The 19504-nt window shown below is 45.4% G+C and overlaps 4 protein-coding genes across 9 annotated transcripts in view; 2 read left to right on the top strand and 2 right to left on the bottom strand.

Annotated features, from left to right (window-relative positions):
• ASH1L (ASH1 like histone lysine methyltransferase) overlaps positions 1 to 19504 on the top strand; it is a 366415-nt gene that overhangs the window by 23218 nt on the left and 323693 nt on the right. The gene's annotated exons all lie outside the window — the stretch shown is intronic.
• Positions 1 to 19504, bottom strand: part of DAP3 (death associated protein 3) — a 183236-nt gene that overhangs the window by 75311 nt on the left and 88421 nt on the right. The window lies entirely within an intron of this gene.
• Positions 1 to 19504, bottom strand: part of MSTO1 (misato mitochondrial distribution and morphology regulator 1) — a 140030-nt gene that overhangs the window by 87232 nt on the left and 33294 nt on the right. The gene's annotated exons all lie outside the window — the stretch shown is intronic.
• Positions 1 to 19504, top strand: part of YY1AP1 (YY1 associated protein 1) — a 71201-nt gene that overhangs the window by 22456 nt on the left and 29241 nt on the right. Inside the window, 2 exon segments of the mRNA XM_050785448.1 lie at positions 6819 to 6935; positions 7327 to 8579. Coding sequence (XP_050641405.1) covers positions 6819 to 6935; positions 7327 to 8579 — 1370 coding nt within the window.

The raw sequence follows: 19504 nt of genomic DNA, 5'->3' as shown, positions 1-19504 counted from the left end.
TAGTTGGGACTACAGGCCCCCACCACCATGCCCATCTGATTTTTGTATTTAGTAGAGTCGGGGTTTCACCGTGTTGGCCAAGCTGGTCTCGAACTCCTGACCTCAGGTGATCCATCTGCCTTGGCCTCCCTAAGTGTTGGGATTACAGATGTGAGCCATCACCCCCGGCCTTCTTTTTTATTTTGATATTTATTTATGGTTTGTTTTTTGTTTGTTTAGAGACTGGTTTTCACTTTGTCATCCTGGCTGGAGTGCATGGGCACAATCATAGGTCACTTCAACCTCAAACTTCTGGGTGATCCTTCCACTTCAGCCTTCCGAGTAGCTTGTACTACAGGTGCATGCCACCAAGGCTAGCTTATTATTTTATTTTGTGTGAAGACAGGGTGTCATTTTGTTGCCCAGGTTGGTCTTGAAGTCCTGACCTCAAGCAGTTCTCTTGCCTCAGCTCGGCCTCCCAGAGTGTTGGGATTACAGGTGTGAGCCGTGATGCCCAGCCTTTGGTTTCGTTTTGTTTTTGTATTTTTCTTGAGACGAAGTCTTACTCTCCTGCCTAGGCTGGATTATAGTGGTATAGTCATAACTCACTGCAGCCTGCTCAAGCATTCTTCCAACATCAGCCTCCCAAGGAGCTGGGATTATATGCATGAGCCACTGTGCTTGGCCATTTTTTTTTTTTTTTTTTGACAGAATCTCGCTCTGTCACCCAGGCTGGAGTGCAGTGGCACAATTTTAGCTCACTGCAACCTCCGCCTACCAGGTTGAAACAGTTTTCATGCCTTCGCCTCCTGAGTAGCTGGGACTACAGGCATGCACCACCACTCCTGGCTAATTTTTATATTTTTAGTAGAAACATAATTTTACCATATTGGTCAGTCTGATCTTGAACTCCTGACCTCAGGTGATCTACCCACCTCAGCCTCCCAAAGGGCTGGAATTATAGGCATGAGTCACTGTGCCTGGCAAAAAAAAATTGTTTTTTTCTTTTTTTTTTTAGAGATGGGGTGTCCCTGTATTGCCCAGGCTGGTCTTCAATTTTTGGCCTTAGGCAATTCTCTTGTCTCAGCCTCTAATTGGTATTTCCTGGTGTATTGGATTTAGGCCTTATTTATTAACCATAAACCATGGAAGCCAAAGATTTACCTCTCTCCTCACTCCCTTTCTCCCACCACAAACATGCACATTTTATGGTCTCCAAACTCCTCACTAGTAGTTATGGAACAATTTTGGTTAGATTGTATTCAGGATTTACATTGTAAGATTTTAAGGACTGTCAGCCAGGCGTGGTGGCTTATGCCTGTAATCCAGCACTTTGGGAGGCCGAGGCGGGTGGATCACGAGGTCAGGAGATCGACACCATCTTGGCTAACACAGTGAAACCCTGTTTCTACTAAAAATACAAAAACTTAGCCAGCCATGGTGGCGGGCACCTGTAGTCCCAGCTACTCGGGAGGCTGAGGCAGGAGAATGGCGTGAACCCAGGAGGCGGAGCTTGCAGTGAGCCGAGATCGCACCACTGCATTCCAACCTGGGCGACAGAGTGAGACTCCGTCTCAAAAAAAAAAATAGATTTTAAGGACTGTATAAATGCTCTTCACAGCTCGACTATGTTACTGTGATACCTTGCCTTTTCTGCTGAACATTTTGTTTCCCAGATCATCTTTTGGTGTGTTCAGGCATTCTAGATATTCTGTCACTTTCATCATGAAGAAATTGCTCCCTGCGCCCTTTGATACTATCCCACTCTAAGAGTGTTGCTCTCCAGGTTGCTGCACTGATGTCTTCTTGGGCTTTTTCTTCACCATCATCCTGGGAATTCCTTTGGCCTCATACTGTGTTAGATCCTCTTATTTCCTGAATTCCACATCTTTGCTTTTGCATTACTTCTTTTTTTTTTTTTTTAGACATAGTCTTGCTCTGTCCCCCAGGCTGGAGTGCAGTGGCACGGTCTTGGCTCACTGCAACCTTGGTCTTGGTCTTGAACTCCTGGCCTCAGGGGTCCACCCGCCTCAGCCTCCCAAAGTGCTGGGATTACAGTCGTGAGACACCATGCCTGGCCTTGTTTTTTATTTTGTTTTGGGTTTTTTTGTGAGACTGTGTCTTGCTTTGTTGCCCAGGCTGGAGTGCAAAGTCGCAATGATCTTGGCTCACTGCAACCTCCGTCTCCCAGGTTCAAGCAGTTCTCCTGCCTCAGCCTCCCGAGTAGCTGGGAAAATAGGCACATGCTACCACGCCTGGCTAATTTTTTGTATTTTTAATAGAGACGGGGTTTCACTGTGTTAGTCAGGATGGTCTTGCTCTTCTGACCTCTTTTTTTTTTTTTTTTTTTTGAGACGGAGTCTCACGCTGTTGCCCAGGCTGGAGTGCAGTGGCGCGATCTCGGCTCACTGCAAGCTCCGCCTCCTGGGTTCACGCCATTCTCCTGCCTCAGCCTCCTGAGTAGCTAGGACTACAGGCGCCCGCCACCGTGCCCGGCTAATTTTTTGTATTTTTAGTAGAGACGGGGTTTCACTGTGGTCTCGATCTCCTGACCTTGTGATCCGCCCGCCTCGGCCTCCCAAAGTGCTGGGATTACAGGCTTGAGCCACCGCGCCCGGCCTCTTCTGACCTCTTGATCCACCCGTTTTGGTCGCCCAAAGTGCTGGGATTATAGGCGTATTACTTTTTACTTTAGTGGAACACATTCCAGTAGCTTTTTTTAAAAAATTTTTTTTTCTAAATTTTTAAAAATTGAGTTGAGGGGTTCTCAGTTTTTTGCCCAGGCTGGTCTCAAACTCCTGGGTTCAAGTGATTCTCCTGCTTCAGCGTCCCAAAGTGCTCGGATTATAGGCATGAGCCACCCTGCCTGGCCCCATTCCAGTAGCATTCTGAGGGAGAGTGCTTGGGAAGGGAATTTTCACATTTAAACCATCTCTATTCATGATCTTTTGATTGTATCAATGTCAGTTTCCTCGTTTTTGTTTGTTTGTTTGTTTGTTTCTTTTTTTGAGACAGAGTCTCACTCTGTTGCTCACTGCAGCCTCTGCCTCCTGGGTTCAAGCGATTCTCTTGCCTCAGCCTCCTCAGTGGCTGGGATTACATGTATGTGCCACCACAGCCAGCTAATTTTTGTATTTTTAGTAGGGATGGGGCTTTACCATGTTGGCCAGGTGATTTCGAACCCCTGACCTTAAGTGATCTGCCCGCCTCGGCCTCTCAAAGTGCTGGGATTACAGGCGTGAGTCACCACATACACCACGTCTGGCCAGTTTCCTGGTACTAATATTGTACTGTGTAACTTGTTCATGTGTATCACTCTTGTTACTATGTAACATAAAAACATTATATTGGGGCCGGGCACGGTGGCTCAAGCCTGTAATCCCAGCACTTTGGGAGGCCGAGACAGGCGGATCACACGAGGTCAGGAGATTGACCATCCTGGCGAACACGGTGAAACCCCGTCTCTACTAAAAAGTACAAAAAAACTAGCCGGGCGAGGTGGCGGGCGCCTGTAGTTCCAACTACTCAGGAGGCTGAGGCAGGAGAATGGCATGAACCCGGGAGGCGGAGCTTGCAGTGAGCTGAGATCCGGCCACTGCACTCCAGCCTGGGCGACAGAGCGAGACTCCGTCTCAAAAAAAAAAAAACATCATATTGGGAGAAACTGGTTGAAGAGTACATGGGACCTCTTGGTGTACTATTTTTTGCAATTTCCTATGACTCCATAATTATTTCATAATAAAAGGAAAAAAATAATACTCTCCTGTCACTATATCTAGAATTCTAGGTAGGAAATAATTTTTTAAGAAGCTTTTAAGGGCCTCACTTCATTTTCTTCTAGCTCCTACTGTGGTGCTTAGAAATTTCATGCCATTTAAATTTTTTTTTTTTTTTTTTCTGAGACAGGGTCCCACCCTGTTGCCCAGTCTGCAGCATGACTCAATCATGGCTCCCACCTAATATTTTTTTTTTTTTTTTTTTTCTTTAAGGCATGGTCTTGCTATGTTGGCCAGGCTGGTCTCAAACTCCTGGCGTCAAGTGATCATCCTGTCTTGGCCTCCCAAAGTAATGGGATTATAGGCATGAGCCACAGCCCCATTTTTTCTCAACCTCTGACAGCATGCAGATTTTTCCTTTGGCTTCAATATTTTGAAAATTCATGATAATATGCCTTAGTATTTGTCTATTTTTATCCATGGTTTTTTAAGTTCTCTCTCTTTTTTTTTTTTTTTTTTTTTTAGAGACACAGTCTCGCTCTATCACCCAGGCCGGAATGCAATGGCATGATCTTGACTCACTGGAACGTCCGCCTTCCGTTTCAAGCAATTGTCCTGTCTCAGCCTCCCGAGTAGGTGGGACTACAGGCGCTCACCACCACACCCTGCTAATTTTTGTATTTTTAATAGAGACGGGGTTTCACCTTGTTGGTCAGGCTGGTCTGAAACTCCTGACCTTGTGACTCACCCATCTCGGCCTCCCAGAGTGCTGGGATTACAGGTGTGGTCACCATACCCGGCCTATCCATGGTTTTAAGGCATACATGATAAACCTTATTCTTCTGCAGAAATAGTTTTGTTTTGTTTTTTGTGTTTTTTTTTTTTTTTTTTTGAGATGGAGTCGTACTCTGTCTCCAGGCTGGAGTGCAGTAGCATGATGTCGGCCCACTGCAACCTCCGCCTCCTGGGTTCAAGTGATTCTCGTGCCTCAGCCTCCCGAGTAGCTGAGATTACAGGCAGGTGCCACCACAGTTAGCTAATTTTTGTATTTTTGGTAGAGACGGGGTTTCACCATGTTGGCCAGGATGGTCTTGATCTCCTGACATTGTGATCTGCCTGCCTCAGCCTCCCTAAGTGCTGGAATTACAGGCATGAGCCACCGCGCCTGGCCAGAAGTAATTTTTTTTTTTTTTTTTTTTTTTTTTGAGACGGAGTCTCACGCTGTTGCCCAGGCTGGAGTGCAGTGGTGCCATCTCGGCTCACTGCAAGCTCCGCCTCCCGGGTTCCCGCCATTCTCCTGCCTCAGCCTCCTGAGTAGCTGGGACTACAGGCGCCGGCCACCGCGCCCGGCTAATTTTTTGTATTTTTAGTAGAGACGGGGTTTCACTGTGGTCTCGATCTCCTGACCTTGTGATCCGCCCGCCTCGGCCTCCCAAAGTGCTGGGATTACAGGCTTGAGCCACCGCGCCCGGCCCAGAAGTAATTTTTGTTTAAGTTTTAGTTTTGTGTAATTTGTCATGTACATCTTTGTACTTTTTTGGGGGGGCCGGGGCAGGGGTCCGGAATGGAGTCTTGCTCTGTCACCCAGGCTGGAGTGCAGTGGTGCAGTCTCGGCTCCCTACAACCTCTTAATTCCTCGGTTCAAGCGATTCTCCTACCTCAGCCTGCCAAGTAGCTGGCATCACAGGCGTGCACCACCATACCCAGCTCATTTTTTTTTATACTTTTATTAGAGACGGGGTTTCGCCATGTTGGCCGGGCTGGTCATGAACTCCTGACCTCCAGTGATCCATCCTCCTCGTTCTTCCAAAGTGCTGGCATTATAGGCATGAGCCACCATGCCCAGCCCTTTGTATGTTTTTTAATGTAGGATGTCATTATTTGTCCACTTGACTCTCTCCCACTGGTCTGTAAGCTCCATGAGAGCAGGAATTGCTTCCCTTATGTGTGTGCTTAGCTTTTAGCACAGTGCCTAGGATATAGAAAACATCCTATATATGTTGGATGAACAGATGCTTATTGTCAGTGGTTTAAGTTCAGTTCTTATCTTCTTTTTTTTTTTTTGAGATGGAGTCTCACCCTGTTACCAAGACTGGAGTGCAGTGGCGTGATCTTGGCTCCCTGCAATCTCCACCCTACCACCCCCACTGCCGAGTTCAAGCAATTCTTTTGCCCCAGCCTCCCAAATAACTGGGATTACAGGCACCCACCACCACACGTGGCTAATTTTTGTATTTTAGTAGAGACAGAGTTTCACCATGTTGGCCGGGCTGGTCTCAAACTCTTAACCTCAAGTGATCTGCCCGCCTCAGCCTCCCAAAGTGCTGGGTTTACAGGCGTGAGCCACCATGGCCAGCCTATTTACTCTTAAAACTGAACTGCCTCAGTGTTTGTTTGTTTTTTTTTTCTTCCCTTCTGATGTCCTTCACACCATCATTTGCTTAAAATCTTTGATGTGTCCATTTTATAGATCACAATGCTGTCTTTGCAGCTGTTGAGCAAGAACAAATCTTACATAAGATTGCTCTGAGCATCTGCTTCCTTTTCTCTCTGTGACCTAAACTCTGTCCTTCCTGGCAACCAGAATGGAAATCATCATTCAGAAAATATTGAATAACTGGCCGGGTGCGGTGGCTCACGCCTGTAATCCCAGCACTTTGGGAGGCTGAGGCAGGCAGATTACAATGTCAGGAGATCAAGACCATCCTGGCCAACACGGCAAAACCCCGTCTCTACTAAAAACACAAAAAATTAGCCGGGCATAATGGCAGGCACCTGCTACTCGGGAGGCTGAGGCAGGAGAATGGTGTGAACCCGGGAGGCGGAGCTTGCAGTGAGCCAGGATCGCGCCACTGCACTCCAGCCTGGGCAACAGACTGAGACTGTCTCCAAAAAAAAAAAATACTGAATAACTATAAAATCTTTAAATAGAGATTAATTTGAAATGTACAAGTATTCAGCATATGCTATTTATATGTGTGTGTTCATGGATGTTTGTGTATGTAGTTTTGTGTGTGTGTGTGTCTCTCTCTCGATCCACCACCCACCCCATTCACCAGCCTGACAGAGGACAACAGTGTTTCCAAAAGGAATGTAACTCATGCGCATTTTTTTCGTGTTAAGTTTTATAAGAAGACCAAACAGCTGCCAGTCTTAGTAAAATGCTGTGAAGAGATCCAGCCACATCAGTGGAAGCCACCTGTAGAGAGAGAAGAACACCGGCTCCCGTTCTGGTTAAAGGTACAACCCTCTTCCTCAAAGTCTGTGGGAGGCAAGTCACTGAAAGTTCTGAGAGAATATCAAGGGCTTCCTTAATTGACTAATGCTTTAGTTGTAGAACTAGGACTTCAGAAATCTTCCTCATTCACCTTTCTTCCCTTACTTTGCCTTTCTCCGGGTGATTCTACAACATTTTCAAAATAATGGGTAAAATGGTAATTTGCTAAAGGAAATTCAGAGAAGAGTTTCTAAAGTGTATAATTGGAATGTGGTCTTTGTAGAAATTTGATATACAGAGTCCCTTCTTGGAAAGATGCCTTGAGCTTGTCTCAGGTCCCTAAAACCTAGAAAGCCCTATTCTTTTTCCCAAATTCTGACATATGCTGGATCAGAGTGTTCTTGTTTCCAATAGGCCAGTCTGCCATCCATCCAGGAAGAACTGCGGCACATGGCTGATGGTGCTAGAGAGGTAGGACATGTGACTGGAACCACTGAGATCAACTCAGATCAAGGCCTAGAAAAAGACAACTCGGAGTTGGAGAGTGAAACTCGGTACCCACTGCTATTGCCTAAGGGTGTGGTCCTGAAACTGAAGCCAGTTGCCAACCGTTTCCCCAGGAAGGCTTGGAGACAGAAGCGTTCATCAGTCCTGAAGCCCCTCCTTATCCAACCCAGCCCCTCTCTCCAGCCTAGCTTCAACCCTGGGAAAACACCAGCCCAATCAACTCATTCAGAAGCCCCTCCGAGCAAAATGGTGGTCCGGATTCCTCACCCGATTCAGCCAGCCACTGTTTTACCGACAGTTCCAGGTGTCCCTCCACTGGGGGTCAGTGGAGGTGAGAGTTTTGAGTCTCCTGCAGCACTGCCTGCTATGCCCCCTGAGGGCAGGACAAGCTTCCCTCTGTCTGAGTCCCAGACTTTGCTCTCTTCTGCCCCTGTGCCCAAGGTAATGCTGCCCTCCCCTTCCCCTTCTATGTTTCGAAAGCCATATGTGAGACGGAGACCCTCAAAAAGAAGGGGAGCCAGGGCCTTTCGCTGTATCAAACCTGCCCCTGTTATCCATCCTGCATCTGTTATCTTCACTGTTCCTGCTACCACTGTGAAGATTGTGAGCCTTGGCAGTGGCTGTAACATGATCCAGCCTGTCAATGCGGCTGTGGCCCAGAGTCCCCAGACTATTCCCATTACCACCCTCTTGGTTAACCCTACTTCCTTCCCCTGTCAATTGAACCAGCCCCTTGTGGCCTCCTCTGTCTCACCCTTAATTGTTTCTGGCAATTCTGTGAATCTTCCTATACCTTCCACCCCTGAAGATAAGGCCCATGTGAATGTGGACATTGCTTGTGCTGTGGCTAATGGGGAAAATGCCTTTCAGGGCCTAGAACCCAAATTAGAGCCCCAGGAACTATCTCCTCTCTCTGCTACTGTTTTCCCCAAAGTGGAACATAGCCCAGGGCCTCCACCAGCAGATGCAGAGTGCCAAGAAGGATTGTCAGAGAACAGTGCCTATCGCTGGACTGTTGTGAAAACAGAGGAGGGAAGACAAGCTCTGGAGCCGCTGCCTCAGGGCATCCAGGAGTCTCTAAACAACTCTTCCTCTGGGGATTTAGAGGAAGTTGTCAAGATGGAACCTGAAGATGCTACAGAGGAAATCAGTGGATTTCCTTGAGGAAGGAGAATAGAGTGTGGAGACTGGGAGCCTTCACTTCAGCCTCCGATTGGTGGCGAATAGGACGTAACCAACAGGAAACCTTTAAAAGGGTACTTAAACCGCAGAAAATTTTGCAACTGGGGCTCTTGAGCAGCTTGCTTTAGCCTGCTCCAACTCTGTGGAGTATACTTTTGCTTCAATAAATCTGTGCTTTCATTGCTTCGTTTCATTGATTCGTGCAGTTTGTTCAATTCTTCATGCAACATTCCAAGTACCTGGACAACTTGTAGTCAAGACCCTCCGCCAGGAACATATTTTGGCAAGCCAGCCTGGAGGTAAGTCCAAATTGGGGGTTTGTTTTTCTTTTCTTTTTTCATTTTTCTTTCCCTCTCTATCAAGCCTTCATTTTGGGGCATGGACTGGAGCTATCTCTGTGCAATGCTCACTCCACCCCATACGGGGGAACCTTTTCCTCTCTCTTTCCCTTTTCCACGTTGAGACTCAGCGGATAGCATCTGAACATGGAGGCAACTGCAGGTCTGTGCCCAGGCCGCTCTCCAGTGAGACTGAAGGGTATCCATGTGGAAGCACTTGATCACCATCACCCAGTTTGGGTGAGGGACCTGAGTTCTCTTTTTTTGAGTCTTTCAGCTGCTGTTTTCTAATAGCTGTTTGGTAATTGAGGGCAGCTGGACAGGGCCACTCTCCATTGTTACCTGAAGGCCAAGGAGTGAATGGCGATAGCTTCCCTGCCTGGAAGGGAGAAAGACTCTTTTCTATGTTTCCTGGTTATAGTCTCTGATTTCTACATGTGACACCATTGGCAGTGGTAGCTCATTCAGGGCGAATTCACACTCAGTCCTCTTAAACCCTCTTTTCTTATGCCACATTTTCTTAGAGTTAGCCAGTGAGGGCAAAAGACAGTGTCTCCTGGATATTTTGACTCTTCTACTCAATCCATTTGGCTGGATGATGACCTTTGGGGCCCACAAGCTTTAGAATACATTCTACATCTTGGACCTCCACTGAGGGGACCTTGTTTCCTTCATCTTCACCATATTATTTCAGTAAAATGGCGTGTCCTTACACAGGATCCATTGTCATGGTGGTGGATTTTTAAACATTCCCTCTCTCATCCAGGGCCAGAATGGAATAGCCAGCCCTATTATTTTATTTTTCATGTCTAAAATCAACCTTTTCCCCTGAAATTACCCATAATCCACATGACAAACCTACCAGCCTCCTGTTCCTCTCATTAAAGTACACAACTATCACTCTAGTGGAACAGGAAGTATGGGAAACCATGGCCTTACCAAATTATAAGGATGCTAGAGGCCAGTTGCTGTGGCTCACGCCTGTAATCCCAGCACTTTGGGAGGCCGAGGCGGACAGATCACCTGAGGTTAGGAATAGGAGACCAGCCTGGTCAACATGGTGAAACCCCATCTCTACTGAAAATACAAAATTAGCCTGGCATCATGATGCACACCTGCAAGCCCAGCTACTCGGGAGGCTGAAACAGGAGAATTATTTGAACCCAGGAGGTGGAGGTTGCAGTGAGCCAAGATCGTGCCCATTGCACTCCAGCCTGGGCAACAAAAGTGAAACTCCATCTCCAAAAAAAAAAGGATGCTAGAAGGCAAGGCCTTCATCCAGGGATAAAAGGAGTTCATAGTGAGTCACCATTGGTGGAGAGAACCTTCCCAAAGTAGTGCTGGCACCCATCAAAGGTCACAGATGTCAGACAAAGATGGGACCCTAAAGGGGAACACCCTTAGGGACTCCAGTCAAGCAGCCAGGAACAATGGGCAGTCAGTGGAATTCTTAATTATAACACTATCTGCAATTAGACTTATTTTGCAAAATGCAGGGTAAATGGCCAGAAATCCCATATGTGCAGGTCTTCATGGGTGTATATCAAAACCCAACCGTGTGCAAAACTCCAGAACCTGTCCCATAATCAAAGGTCCTGAGGCAGAACCAGGTATTGTAGATGATCCTCTTTTTACAAGGGCTACCTGTCTCTTGGGGAATGGCAACCTCCCTTGTGTATCCTGTTGCCAAGTGCTCCTGAGGCTCAAACCCAAGAGCAAAAACCAGGGACCCTGCTAAGTTCCCCTCACAGTGGAACACCTTACTCAACTCCCTTCCAGCCCTGCCACTCCTTAGGGAAGTAGCAGGAGCTAAGGGGCCAGTTGTAGTGCGGGCTCGCTTCTCCATAACACAATGTAAAGAAAAGCTAGGAAGCTATTCTGAGAACCCCAGGAAATTTGCAGATGTGTTCCCAACTTTTTACTTTAGCCTTTGATTTCTCATGGAGGAATGTTCAATTCATTCTAGCAACTTGTTGTACCCCCTTGGAAAAGGAACAAATCTTTGAGGCCACCTGCCAGGAAGCCGATGATTTATTTGCCTGAAGCCCTTAGGGCAATCACCAGGGCCCAGGCCCAGCCCCAGCCCCTACTACTAATCCTAATTGGGCCTGTGACACCCCTGTGGGAATGAGCAACTGGGCCAAATTTCTTGAGGCTCTCCTTGGAGGCATGAAAAAGGTAGCAAATTATGATAAGGGAGGTTACACAAGGCAAGGAGGAAAAGCCAGCCATGTTTTACCAGAGGCTGGGGAAAGGAAATACACCAATCTGGACTCTTCCTCTCCAGAAGGCAAAATATTAATGGCACAGCATTTCATTAGCCAATCTGCTCCAGCCATTAGGCTCCAAAAGCTATAAATGATGCTACAAACTAATCAAAATCAGCATCTTGATACTGCCTTATATGGTGTATAACAATCATGACCTGGAGGAAGGAAAAGGAATAAAGAAGAAGCAAGCCAAAATTATGATAGCCAAGCCATCATTTGAGATGCCCTGAATGCCCAAAGAGTGTCCAAGGGAATCCCGATGGGCCATAAGGATAATGCCAGCAAAGTCTTTTGCTTCAAATGCAAGAAAAATGGGAATTGGGCAAAGGACTGTACTAAGCCCCCACTGGGACCCTGTTGTCAGTACAAAGGCACCAGTCACAACCCCTGGTGCTGGAGAATTAACTGCCCACTCTCCCACAGAGGAGGTCAGTCAAAACTCTGTAACAGTGCAAAAGGAGAAACTGATGAAGACTGATGGGGCCCAGGACCTTCCTCACTACCCCTGTCCAGGAACATCATTCATTACTATTATAGGAGTCCTGGGTAATTCTGGATGTGTTGGGCACCCAAATTTGGTTTCTTTTTGATACAGGGACAAATTACTCTGCCCTTACTGCTTATGTAGGAAAAGTTTCATCCGCATCCACAGGCGTTACGGGAATGGAAGGAAAGCCACAAAAAAGATTATTTATTCCTCTTTTGACTTGTCAATTTGAGAAACAAATCTTCCAATAAGAATTGCTAGTAGTACCAAGCTGCCCAGTCCCCTTGTTGGGAGGGGATATTATAGTTAAAATAGGGACACTGCTATGATTTAGGCACCACCCAGCAAAATTGCTAATAGTAATGCAGACAATATCTCAGACCACATTCATAAATAGGTCAACACACTAGCATGGTATAGTGGGGAACTGGGTAGGGCTAAAACAGCAATACACTTGGACAGTGCCCATCCCTCAGGGCTTTCAGGATAACCACGTTTTGTTTTGTTTTGCACAAGCCTTGGGGATCTAAGGGATCTAAAATTGGAAAAGGGGTGTACTGTAGTATGTAGATGACCTTGTGTGTAGCCCAACCCAAGGGGCATATGACTGAAATACTGTAAGAACCTTAAATTTCTTGGCAAATGGCATATAAAATGTCCAAAAGGAAGGCTCAGATTGCCCACCAATGGATTCAGTATTTAAGGTGTATCTTAACACCTGGAGCCCAGCAAATATCCCCAGAACGAGTGCAAGCCATATGTGGTTTGGAGCTCCCTCCACACCAAGCAACAGCTTTGTTGTTTTCTGGGGATGGCTGGGTTTTGCAGAAGATGGGTACCAAATTTTGGGCTCATAGCAAAACCCCTTTATGAAAACAAGAAAGGGGCCAGAAAATGAGCCAATTGAATGGACTTTGGAAATGAGAGAAGCCTTTGTGAAGTTAAAACAGGCTGTGAACCAGCCTCCTGCTCTTGGCATCCTAGACCTCACTAAGCCTTTGTATGTAGCAGAAAGGAAAGGCATAGCTGTGGGAGTGCTAACTGCCTACTTCCCAAATAAATGGGACAGGGTGGCCAAGCTGCTTGTGGTCAATGGCAAACACTGCTGTTTTAGTGGAAGAAGCCACTAAAATCACTCTGGGTCAGCCACTGGAAGTATTAGCCCCACATCAAGTCAATCCTAGAAATAAAAGGACACATCTGTACGATGGGGGAAAGGTTAACCAAATACTAGGCCATGCTACTGGACAATCTAGATGTGACCCTTAAAACCTATAACACTGTGAATCTAGCTTGATTGCTGCCCACAGCCCCAATAATTAATCATTCCTGTGAGCAGGTTATTGCACACACATATGTTAGCCAGCCTGATTTAAAAGGTTGACCTCTCCCAGATTCAGAGGATGACTGGTTCACAGACCTCAGCAGCTTTGTATCAAATAGGGGAACACTGGGCCAGATACACAATAGTAAATTACAATATAATTATTGAGGTCCAACCCTTGCCCCCAGGTATGTCAGCACAAAAAGCTGAGATCATTGCTCTTACTCGAGCTCTGACATTAGGCAAAGGGAAAAAGCTTAACATCTATACAGATTCCAAACATGCATTTCTCGTGTTTCATGCTCATGCTGCAATTTGAAAAGAAAGAGAAAGAGGACTACTAATTAGTAAATATTCCACCATAAAGCATGGGTCTGAAATTCTTCAACTGTTGGAAGGAATACACTTGCCAAAAGCATAGCCATAATTGATTGTAGGAGGCATCAAAAGAATGTAACCCTTATAGCACAAGGGCACAGAAAGGCTGGTAAGCCAAAGCCACACTGCTCAGGGTGTAATCCCAACAAATTCTAGCACTGCTTCCTTTCTATGATTCCCCAAAATAACCTGAATATACATCACAGGGAGAACAGTTAATAAAGCAGGAAGATGGACAAAAACAAGGATCCTGGTGGTATATGGTATCAACAGTGTATCTCCCTCAAACAACCCAATGGAGAATTATAAAAATCCTGCACGACTCTTTCCATATATGAGGAGATGCCACTCTTGCTATGATAAACAGGCTCTTCATTGGGCCTGACTTAACTTCCATGGTTAAGCAGGTCTGTCAGACCTGTTCACTGTGAACATTTAACAACCCTAGCAACAAAATGCCTCCTCTAATAGAACCAGTCTGGAGAAGGGGCACTTCCCCAGGGGAAGACTGGCAATTGGATTTTACCCATATGCCAGCTTGTAGGGGATACAAGTTTTTGCTAGTACTAATAGACACCTTTACTGGCTTACCCTAGCAGAACAAAGAAGGCTAATAAAGTTATAAAGGTTCTCCTAAGATAAATAATTCCCAGTTTGGGTTACCCCAAAGCCTCCAAGGTGAGAACAGTACATCTTTTGTTTCGCATATAACTCAAGGGGTTGCTAAGGCTCTCAGAATCAAATACTATTTACATTCAGCATGGAGACCTCAATCCTCTGGGAAAGTAGAAAGGGCTAATCAACCTCTAAAATGGGCGTTAGCTAAGCTATGTCAGGAAACATCAGAAACGTGGGTCAGCTTGCTGCCCATAGTCCTTTTAATGATCCATAATTCCCCTAGAGCAAAAATTAATATGAGCCCATTTAAAATGTTATACTGACGTCTTTTTTATTTTATTTATTTATTTATTTTGAGATGGAGTCTCTCTGTTGTCCAGGCTGGAGTGCAGTGGCACAATCTTGGCTCACTGCAACCTCCACCTCCCAGGTTCAAGTAATTCTCCTGCCTCAGCCTCCCAAGTAGCTGGGATTACAGGTGTAAGCCACCACACCCGGCTAATTTTTGTATTTTTAGTAGAGATGGGGTTTCACTATGTTGGCTAGGTTGGTCTTGAACTCCTGATCTCAAGTGATCCACCCACCTGGGCCTCCCAAAGTGTTGGGATTATAAGAATGAGCCACTGTGCCTGACTAGGAAGGCCATTTTTAATGGATGATCTAATTACTGCTTCAGAAATAGCCAGTTTAGTAAAATACATAATTAACCTGAGACAATTTCATCAGGCATTTCAAAAGTTTGGAACTAAAAGGTTCTCTGCATTAGGAACTCACCAGCAACCCAAGATCAGGCCAGGAGATAAAAGTATTTGTTAAAACATGGAAAGAGGGGTCACCTGCTCAACAACTACAACCCAAATGGAAGGAACTTTTTCAGTGGTGTTGGCCATGCCTTCTGTAGTCAAAGTACTAGGAAGTTGGATACATCTTTCTAGGGTCAAGCCTGCAATACCTGAAGCCCCAGACCTATAACCTGAAGCTTCCATCAGCCACTATACCTATGAACCTGTGGAAGACCTGAAGTACCTGTTTTAAAGACAGTCAAAAGATAAGTGAATGCCTACCAACTTTCCTTGGTGTCTATGCTGCATAGTTACTGTAGATTTGATAATAGTAACAATTTTTATATTTTTACAATTTAATTGCCTTCTTCCATTTGGAAGAATTAAGCAAAATGTTTTAATTCATTTTTGTAACATTATTCCTGAGAGGATAGGTATACACCCCCTGAGGTTCCTATTCAAAAGAACAAAATAACAGGTAAGTATTTTTAGTCCCATAATGGTTAGCCCTGGCCTGTGTATACTGGGACCAGGCATACTGGGAATCAGCTTAATTTTACAGCAGGGCTTTATTTCACCTCTCTGGCAATTAATGGATTCTGGGTATTTATTAAGAACTTTGAAATTTAACCCAAAGACTGTTAAATACCACCAGTCCAGCTCTGGCAAAGGACTTTTAGCTTTGTTTATCTCCACCATCACCAAAATACACTGCCGTCGTAATCCCAGGCTTATCTTGGGCCCTTGAAAAAATGTCCTACCACCTCAACTACAAGGGAGGGACTCCCTTCAAATTAATGAACCTGCATGACTTCTGTGACTTCAAAATTACATAAATGACAAAAGTTACAATGTCAGGATGAGCAGTAAGCCTTCTACAGTCCTACCAAAGTAACCTTTCTGGAGTTGCATCCCCCCAAAAACCCATTTGGGGCCCAATAACACACAAATAACTAAAATCCCAGGTGCCACTTTGTATTAAAAAAAAAAATTCTAGTCAGACCCTGGGTACCTTGAGTCATCAAAGTAACTACACCCTAGGGATTAACCTCTCACATGATATGTAAGCTATGCAGTTACCTAGGCTGCATCATTTAGAAAACCTGTATGGTTTTCATGAAACTATTCCTAATTAAGGCTACTTTAAAGGACACATAGTCTAAGTACTGTCAAGGTAGGCCCACTAGCTGTGTTCACATTTTCACTTGGGAAGCCGGTAGTAATCCTAAGACAGCTAGTTGCCTTTTGGTTCTCCAGTATGAAAATACCTCTGGGTGATTGCTGGTGGACACTAAGCATAACTACCTTCACCGGGAAAACTTAACTGCTGGGACAACTCAGGATACTTCCCAAGGTCCTTTCCAGCCTTTAGCTGGAGCCACCTTAGCAGGGACCTTAACCACTGGGGAAAGCAAAAACAAAAAGCTAACCCATATGTTCACCATAGAGAATGATTTTTGTCTTGAAAAACACAGAGTCTTTTTCCTGTGTGGAACTAATTCCTAGTTGTTTGCCAACTAAATGGACTGGAACCTATACACTTCTTTATTTAGCCCCTGAAATCAATATAGCCCTCAATAACCAGTCTCTCATTCCTTTAACTGCACCCGCCAGGCACAAATGAGCCTTCAAACTCATACCCCTTTTGGTAGGACTAGGAATAACCACAGGAGTAGGAACAGGAGTTAGTAGGCTTGCAACATCCCTATCCTATTACCAACGTTGTCCAATGATCTTTCAGAGAGCTTGGAAGACATTGCCCAAAGTATTGTCACTTTATAAAATCAGATAGACACCTTGGCAACGGTCGTTTTACAAAATAATAAGAGATTGGATTTCCTAGCTGCTGAAAAAGGTGGCTTATGTCTTTTCCTAAAAGAAGAATGCTGGGTTTTTTTGTTTGTTTTGTTTTGTTTTGAGACAGTCTTACTCTGTCGTCCAAGCTGGAGTGCAGTGGCGTGATCTCGGCTCACTGCAAGCTCTGTCTCCTGGATTTATGCCATTCTCCCACCTCAGCCTCCCAAGTAGCTGGGACCACAGGCGTCTGCCACCATGCCCGGCTAATTTTGTTTTTGTTTTTGTTTTTTTTGCAGTAGAGACAGGGTTTCACCGTGTTAGCCAGGATGGTCTCAATCTCCTGACCTCGTGATCTGCCCACCTCAGCCTCCCAAAGTGCTGGGATTACAGGCGTGAGCCACCGCACCCCACCGAAGAATGCTGTTTTTATGTCAACCAATCAGGATTAGCAAGAGATGCCACCTGAAAATTAGCTAACGGGGCCTCTAAAATATAATAGCAGCTGGCCGAGTCATGGGGCTTCTAGTCAAGGGCACTAAGTTGGGCTTCATGGCTACTTCCCTTAGCTGGCACATTATTAACAATTATACTTTCATTGACCATGTTTTGGACATGTTTGTTAAATCTTTTAACCAAATGTATTTTGTCTCACCTAGAGGCCATTAAGCTTCAAATGGTCATGCAGCAGGGCTTCTATCCAGGTAATGATGCCAGCCCCAGCCATCAAGAAGTCATCCTGTCTCCACTAGACAGAGCAGGGTGAGAGTTCCATGGTCCCCAGTAGGTAGGGACTGTGTCCCAAACATCATGAAGCAGTTACAGAAGAAAGACTGTCAGTCCCTCTGCCTCCTATAAATATTTATGGATATTATGTCTCTCAAGGGGGAATGAGGCAGGATAATAGGGTCTGGAGACAGGGAGCCTTCACTTTAGCCTCTGATTGGTCACAGGCCAAATCTTCATTTGCATAGGGTGTAACTTCACTTCAGCCTCCAATTGGTCATGGGCCACATCTTCATTTACAAAGGGTGTAACCAATAGGAAACCTCTAAAGGGTACTTAAACCCCAGAAGATTTTGCAACTGGGGTGCTTGAGCCACTTGCCCAAGCCTGCTTCTGCTCTGTGGAATGTACTTTCACTTCAGTAAATCTGTGCTTTCATTGTTTCATTCATTTGTTGCTTTGCTTGTGCATTTTGTTCAATTCTCTGTTCAATATGCCAAGAACCTGGACAACTTGTAATCAAGACCCTCCACTGGTAACACTCTGAGCATGATATTTGTGATGACATCAAGAAAGAACACACTGTGGAATTAGACACTGGCTCCCCAAGTGAGGAGCTGAGCAGTGCTAGAGAGGTAAAGAAACAGACAATCTTACAGAAGGAAGAAGAGAGGAGTCAGCCAACAAAACCCCTTCTTCTTCTCAAGAACCCCCAATGAAGGAAACGGGGGGGAGATGAGAGCAAAGGATCACCAAATAATGCTTCATCCTCCATGGATCCTGGAGTGAGGCTTAGCAGCCCACCAGGGAAGCCCAAAGACTCATCCAGTGTTGATGGTCAGTCAGTGGGGACCCCAGTTGGACCAGAAACTGGAGGAGAGAAAGATGGACCAGAAGAAGAGGACTTTGATGACCTCACCCAAGATGAGGAAGATGAAATGTCATCAGCTTCTGAGGAATCTGTGTTTTCTGTCCCAGAACTCCAGGTGAGAGCTGGAGAATATTCTCAAGTATTTTGTGGACTCAGTAATATGTTTAATTTATTGATATGCCACCTGCTTGCTTGCTGCACTATAGATAGGCCTAAAATCACTTGTATTTGATTTGTGAATGCATTATGGGACATGATTGTGGGGTTGAGGTGAAATGAGATGGAAAGGATGAAATTTTGCTGATTATATTAAACTCATTTACACATTCAATTCAATCACCTGACCACACTTTAAATGCCTTAAAAAATAGTAAATAGGGCCGGGTGCGGTGGCTCATGCCTGTAATCCCAGCATTTTGGGAGGCCGAGGCCAGCAGATCACCTGAGATTGGGAGTTTGAGACCAGCCTGACCAACATGGAGAAACCCTGTCTCTACCAAAAATACAAAATTAGCCGGACATGGTTGTGCATGCCTGTAATCCCAGCTACTTGGGAGGCTGAGGCAGGAGAATTGCTTGAACCTGGGAGGTGGAGGTTGCAGTGAGCCAAGATTGGGCCATTGCACTCCAGCCTGGGCAACAAGAGCAAAACTCTGTTTCAAAAAAAAAAAAAAATAGTAAATAGGCCAGACTTGGTGGCTCACACCTGTAGTCCCAGAACTTTGGGAGGCCGAGGTGGGCGGATCACGACACAAGGTCAGGAGTTTGAGACCAGCCTGGCCAACATGGTGAAATGCTGACTACTAAAAATACAAAAATTAGCCAGGTATGGTAGCATGCTCCTATAATTTCAGCCATTCAGGAGGCTGAGGCATGAAAATCCCTTGAACCCAGGAGGTAGAGGTTGCAGTGTGCCAAGATTGCACCGCTGCACTCTAGTTTAGCTTGGGTGATGGAGTGAGACTCTATGGCAAGAAAAAAAAAAAAAAGAGGCACATAAATATGGGCTAAGGCAAAAGAAAACTATTTTCAGGGTATATTTTCAGGGTAGAGAAGAAGTGCTTAGCTTTTAGCACAGTGCCTAGGACATAGAAAGCATTATGTATATGTTGGATGAGCAGATGCTTATTGTCAATGGTTTTAGTTCAATTCTCATCTTCATTTATTTTATTTTATTGTTTTTTGTTTTTTTTTTGAGACGGAGTCTCGCTCTGTCCCCAAGGCTGGAGTGCAGTGGCGGCATCTCAGCTCACTGCAAGCTCCGCCTCCCAGGTTCACACCATTCTCTTGCCTCAGCCTCCCGAGCAGCTGGGAC

This window comes from Macaca thibetana, chromosome 1 (genome assembly GCF_024542745.1).
Source record: "Macaca thibetana thibetana isolate TM-01 chromosome 1, ASM2454274v1, whole genome shotgun sequence".
In the NCBI taxonomy this organism is placed as follows: domain Eukaryota; kingdom Metazoa; phylum Chordata; class Mammalia; order Primates; family Cercopithecidae; genus Macaca; species Macaca thibetana.
This window is presented reverse-complemented; position numbering and strand designations above follow the sequence as displayed.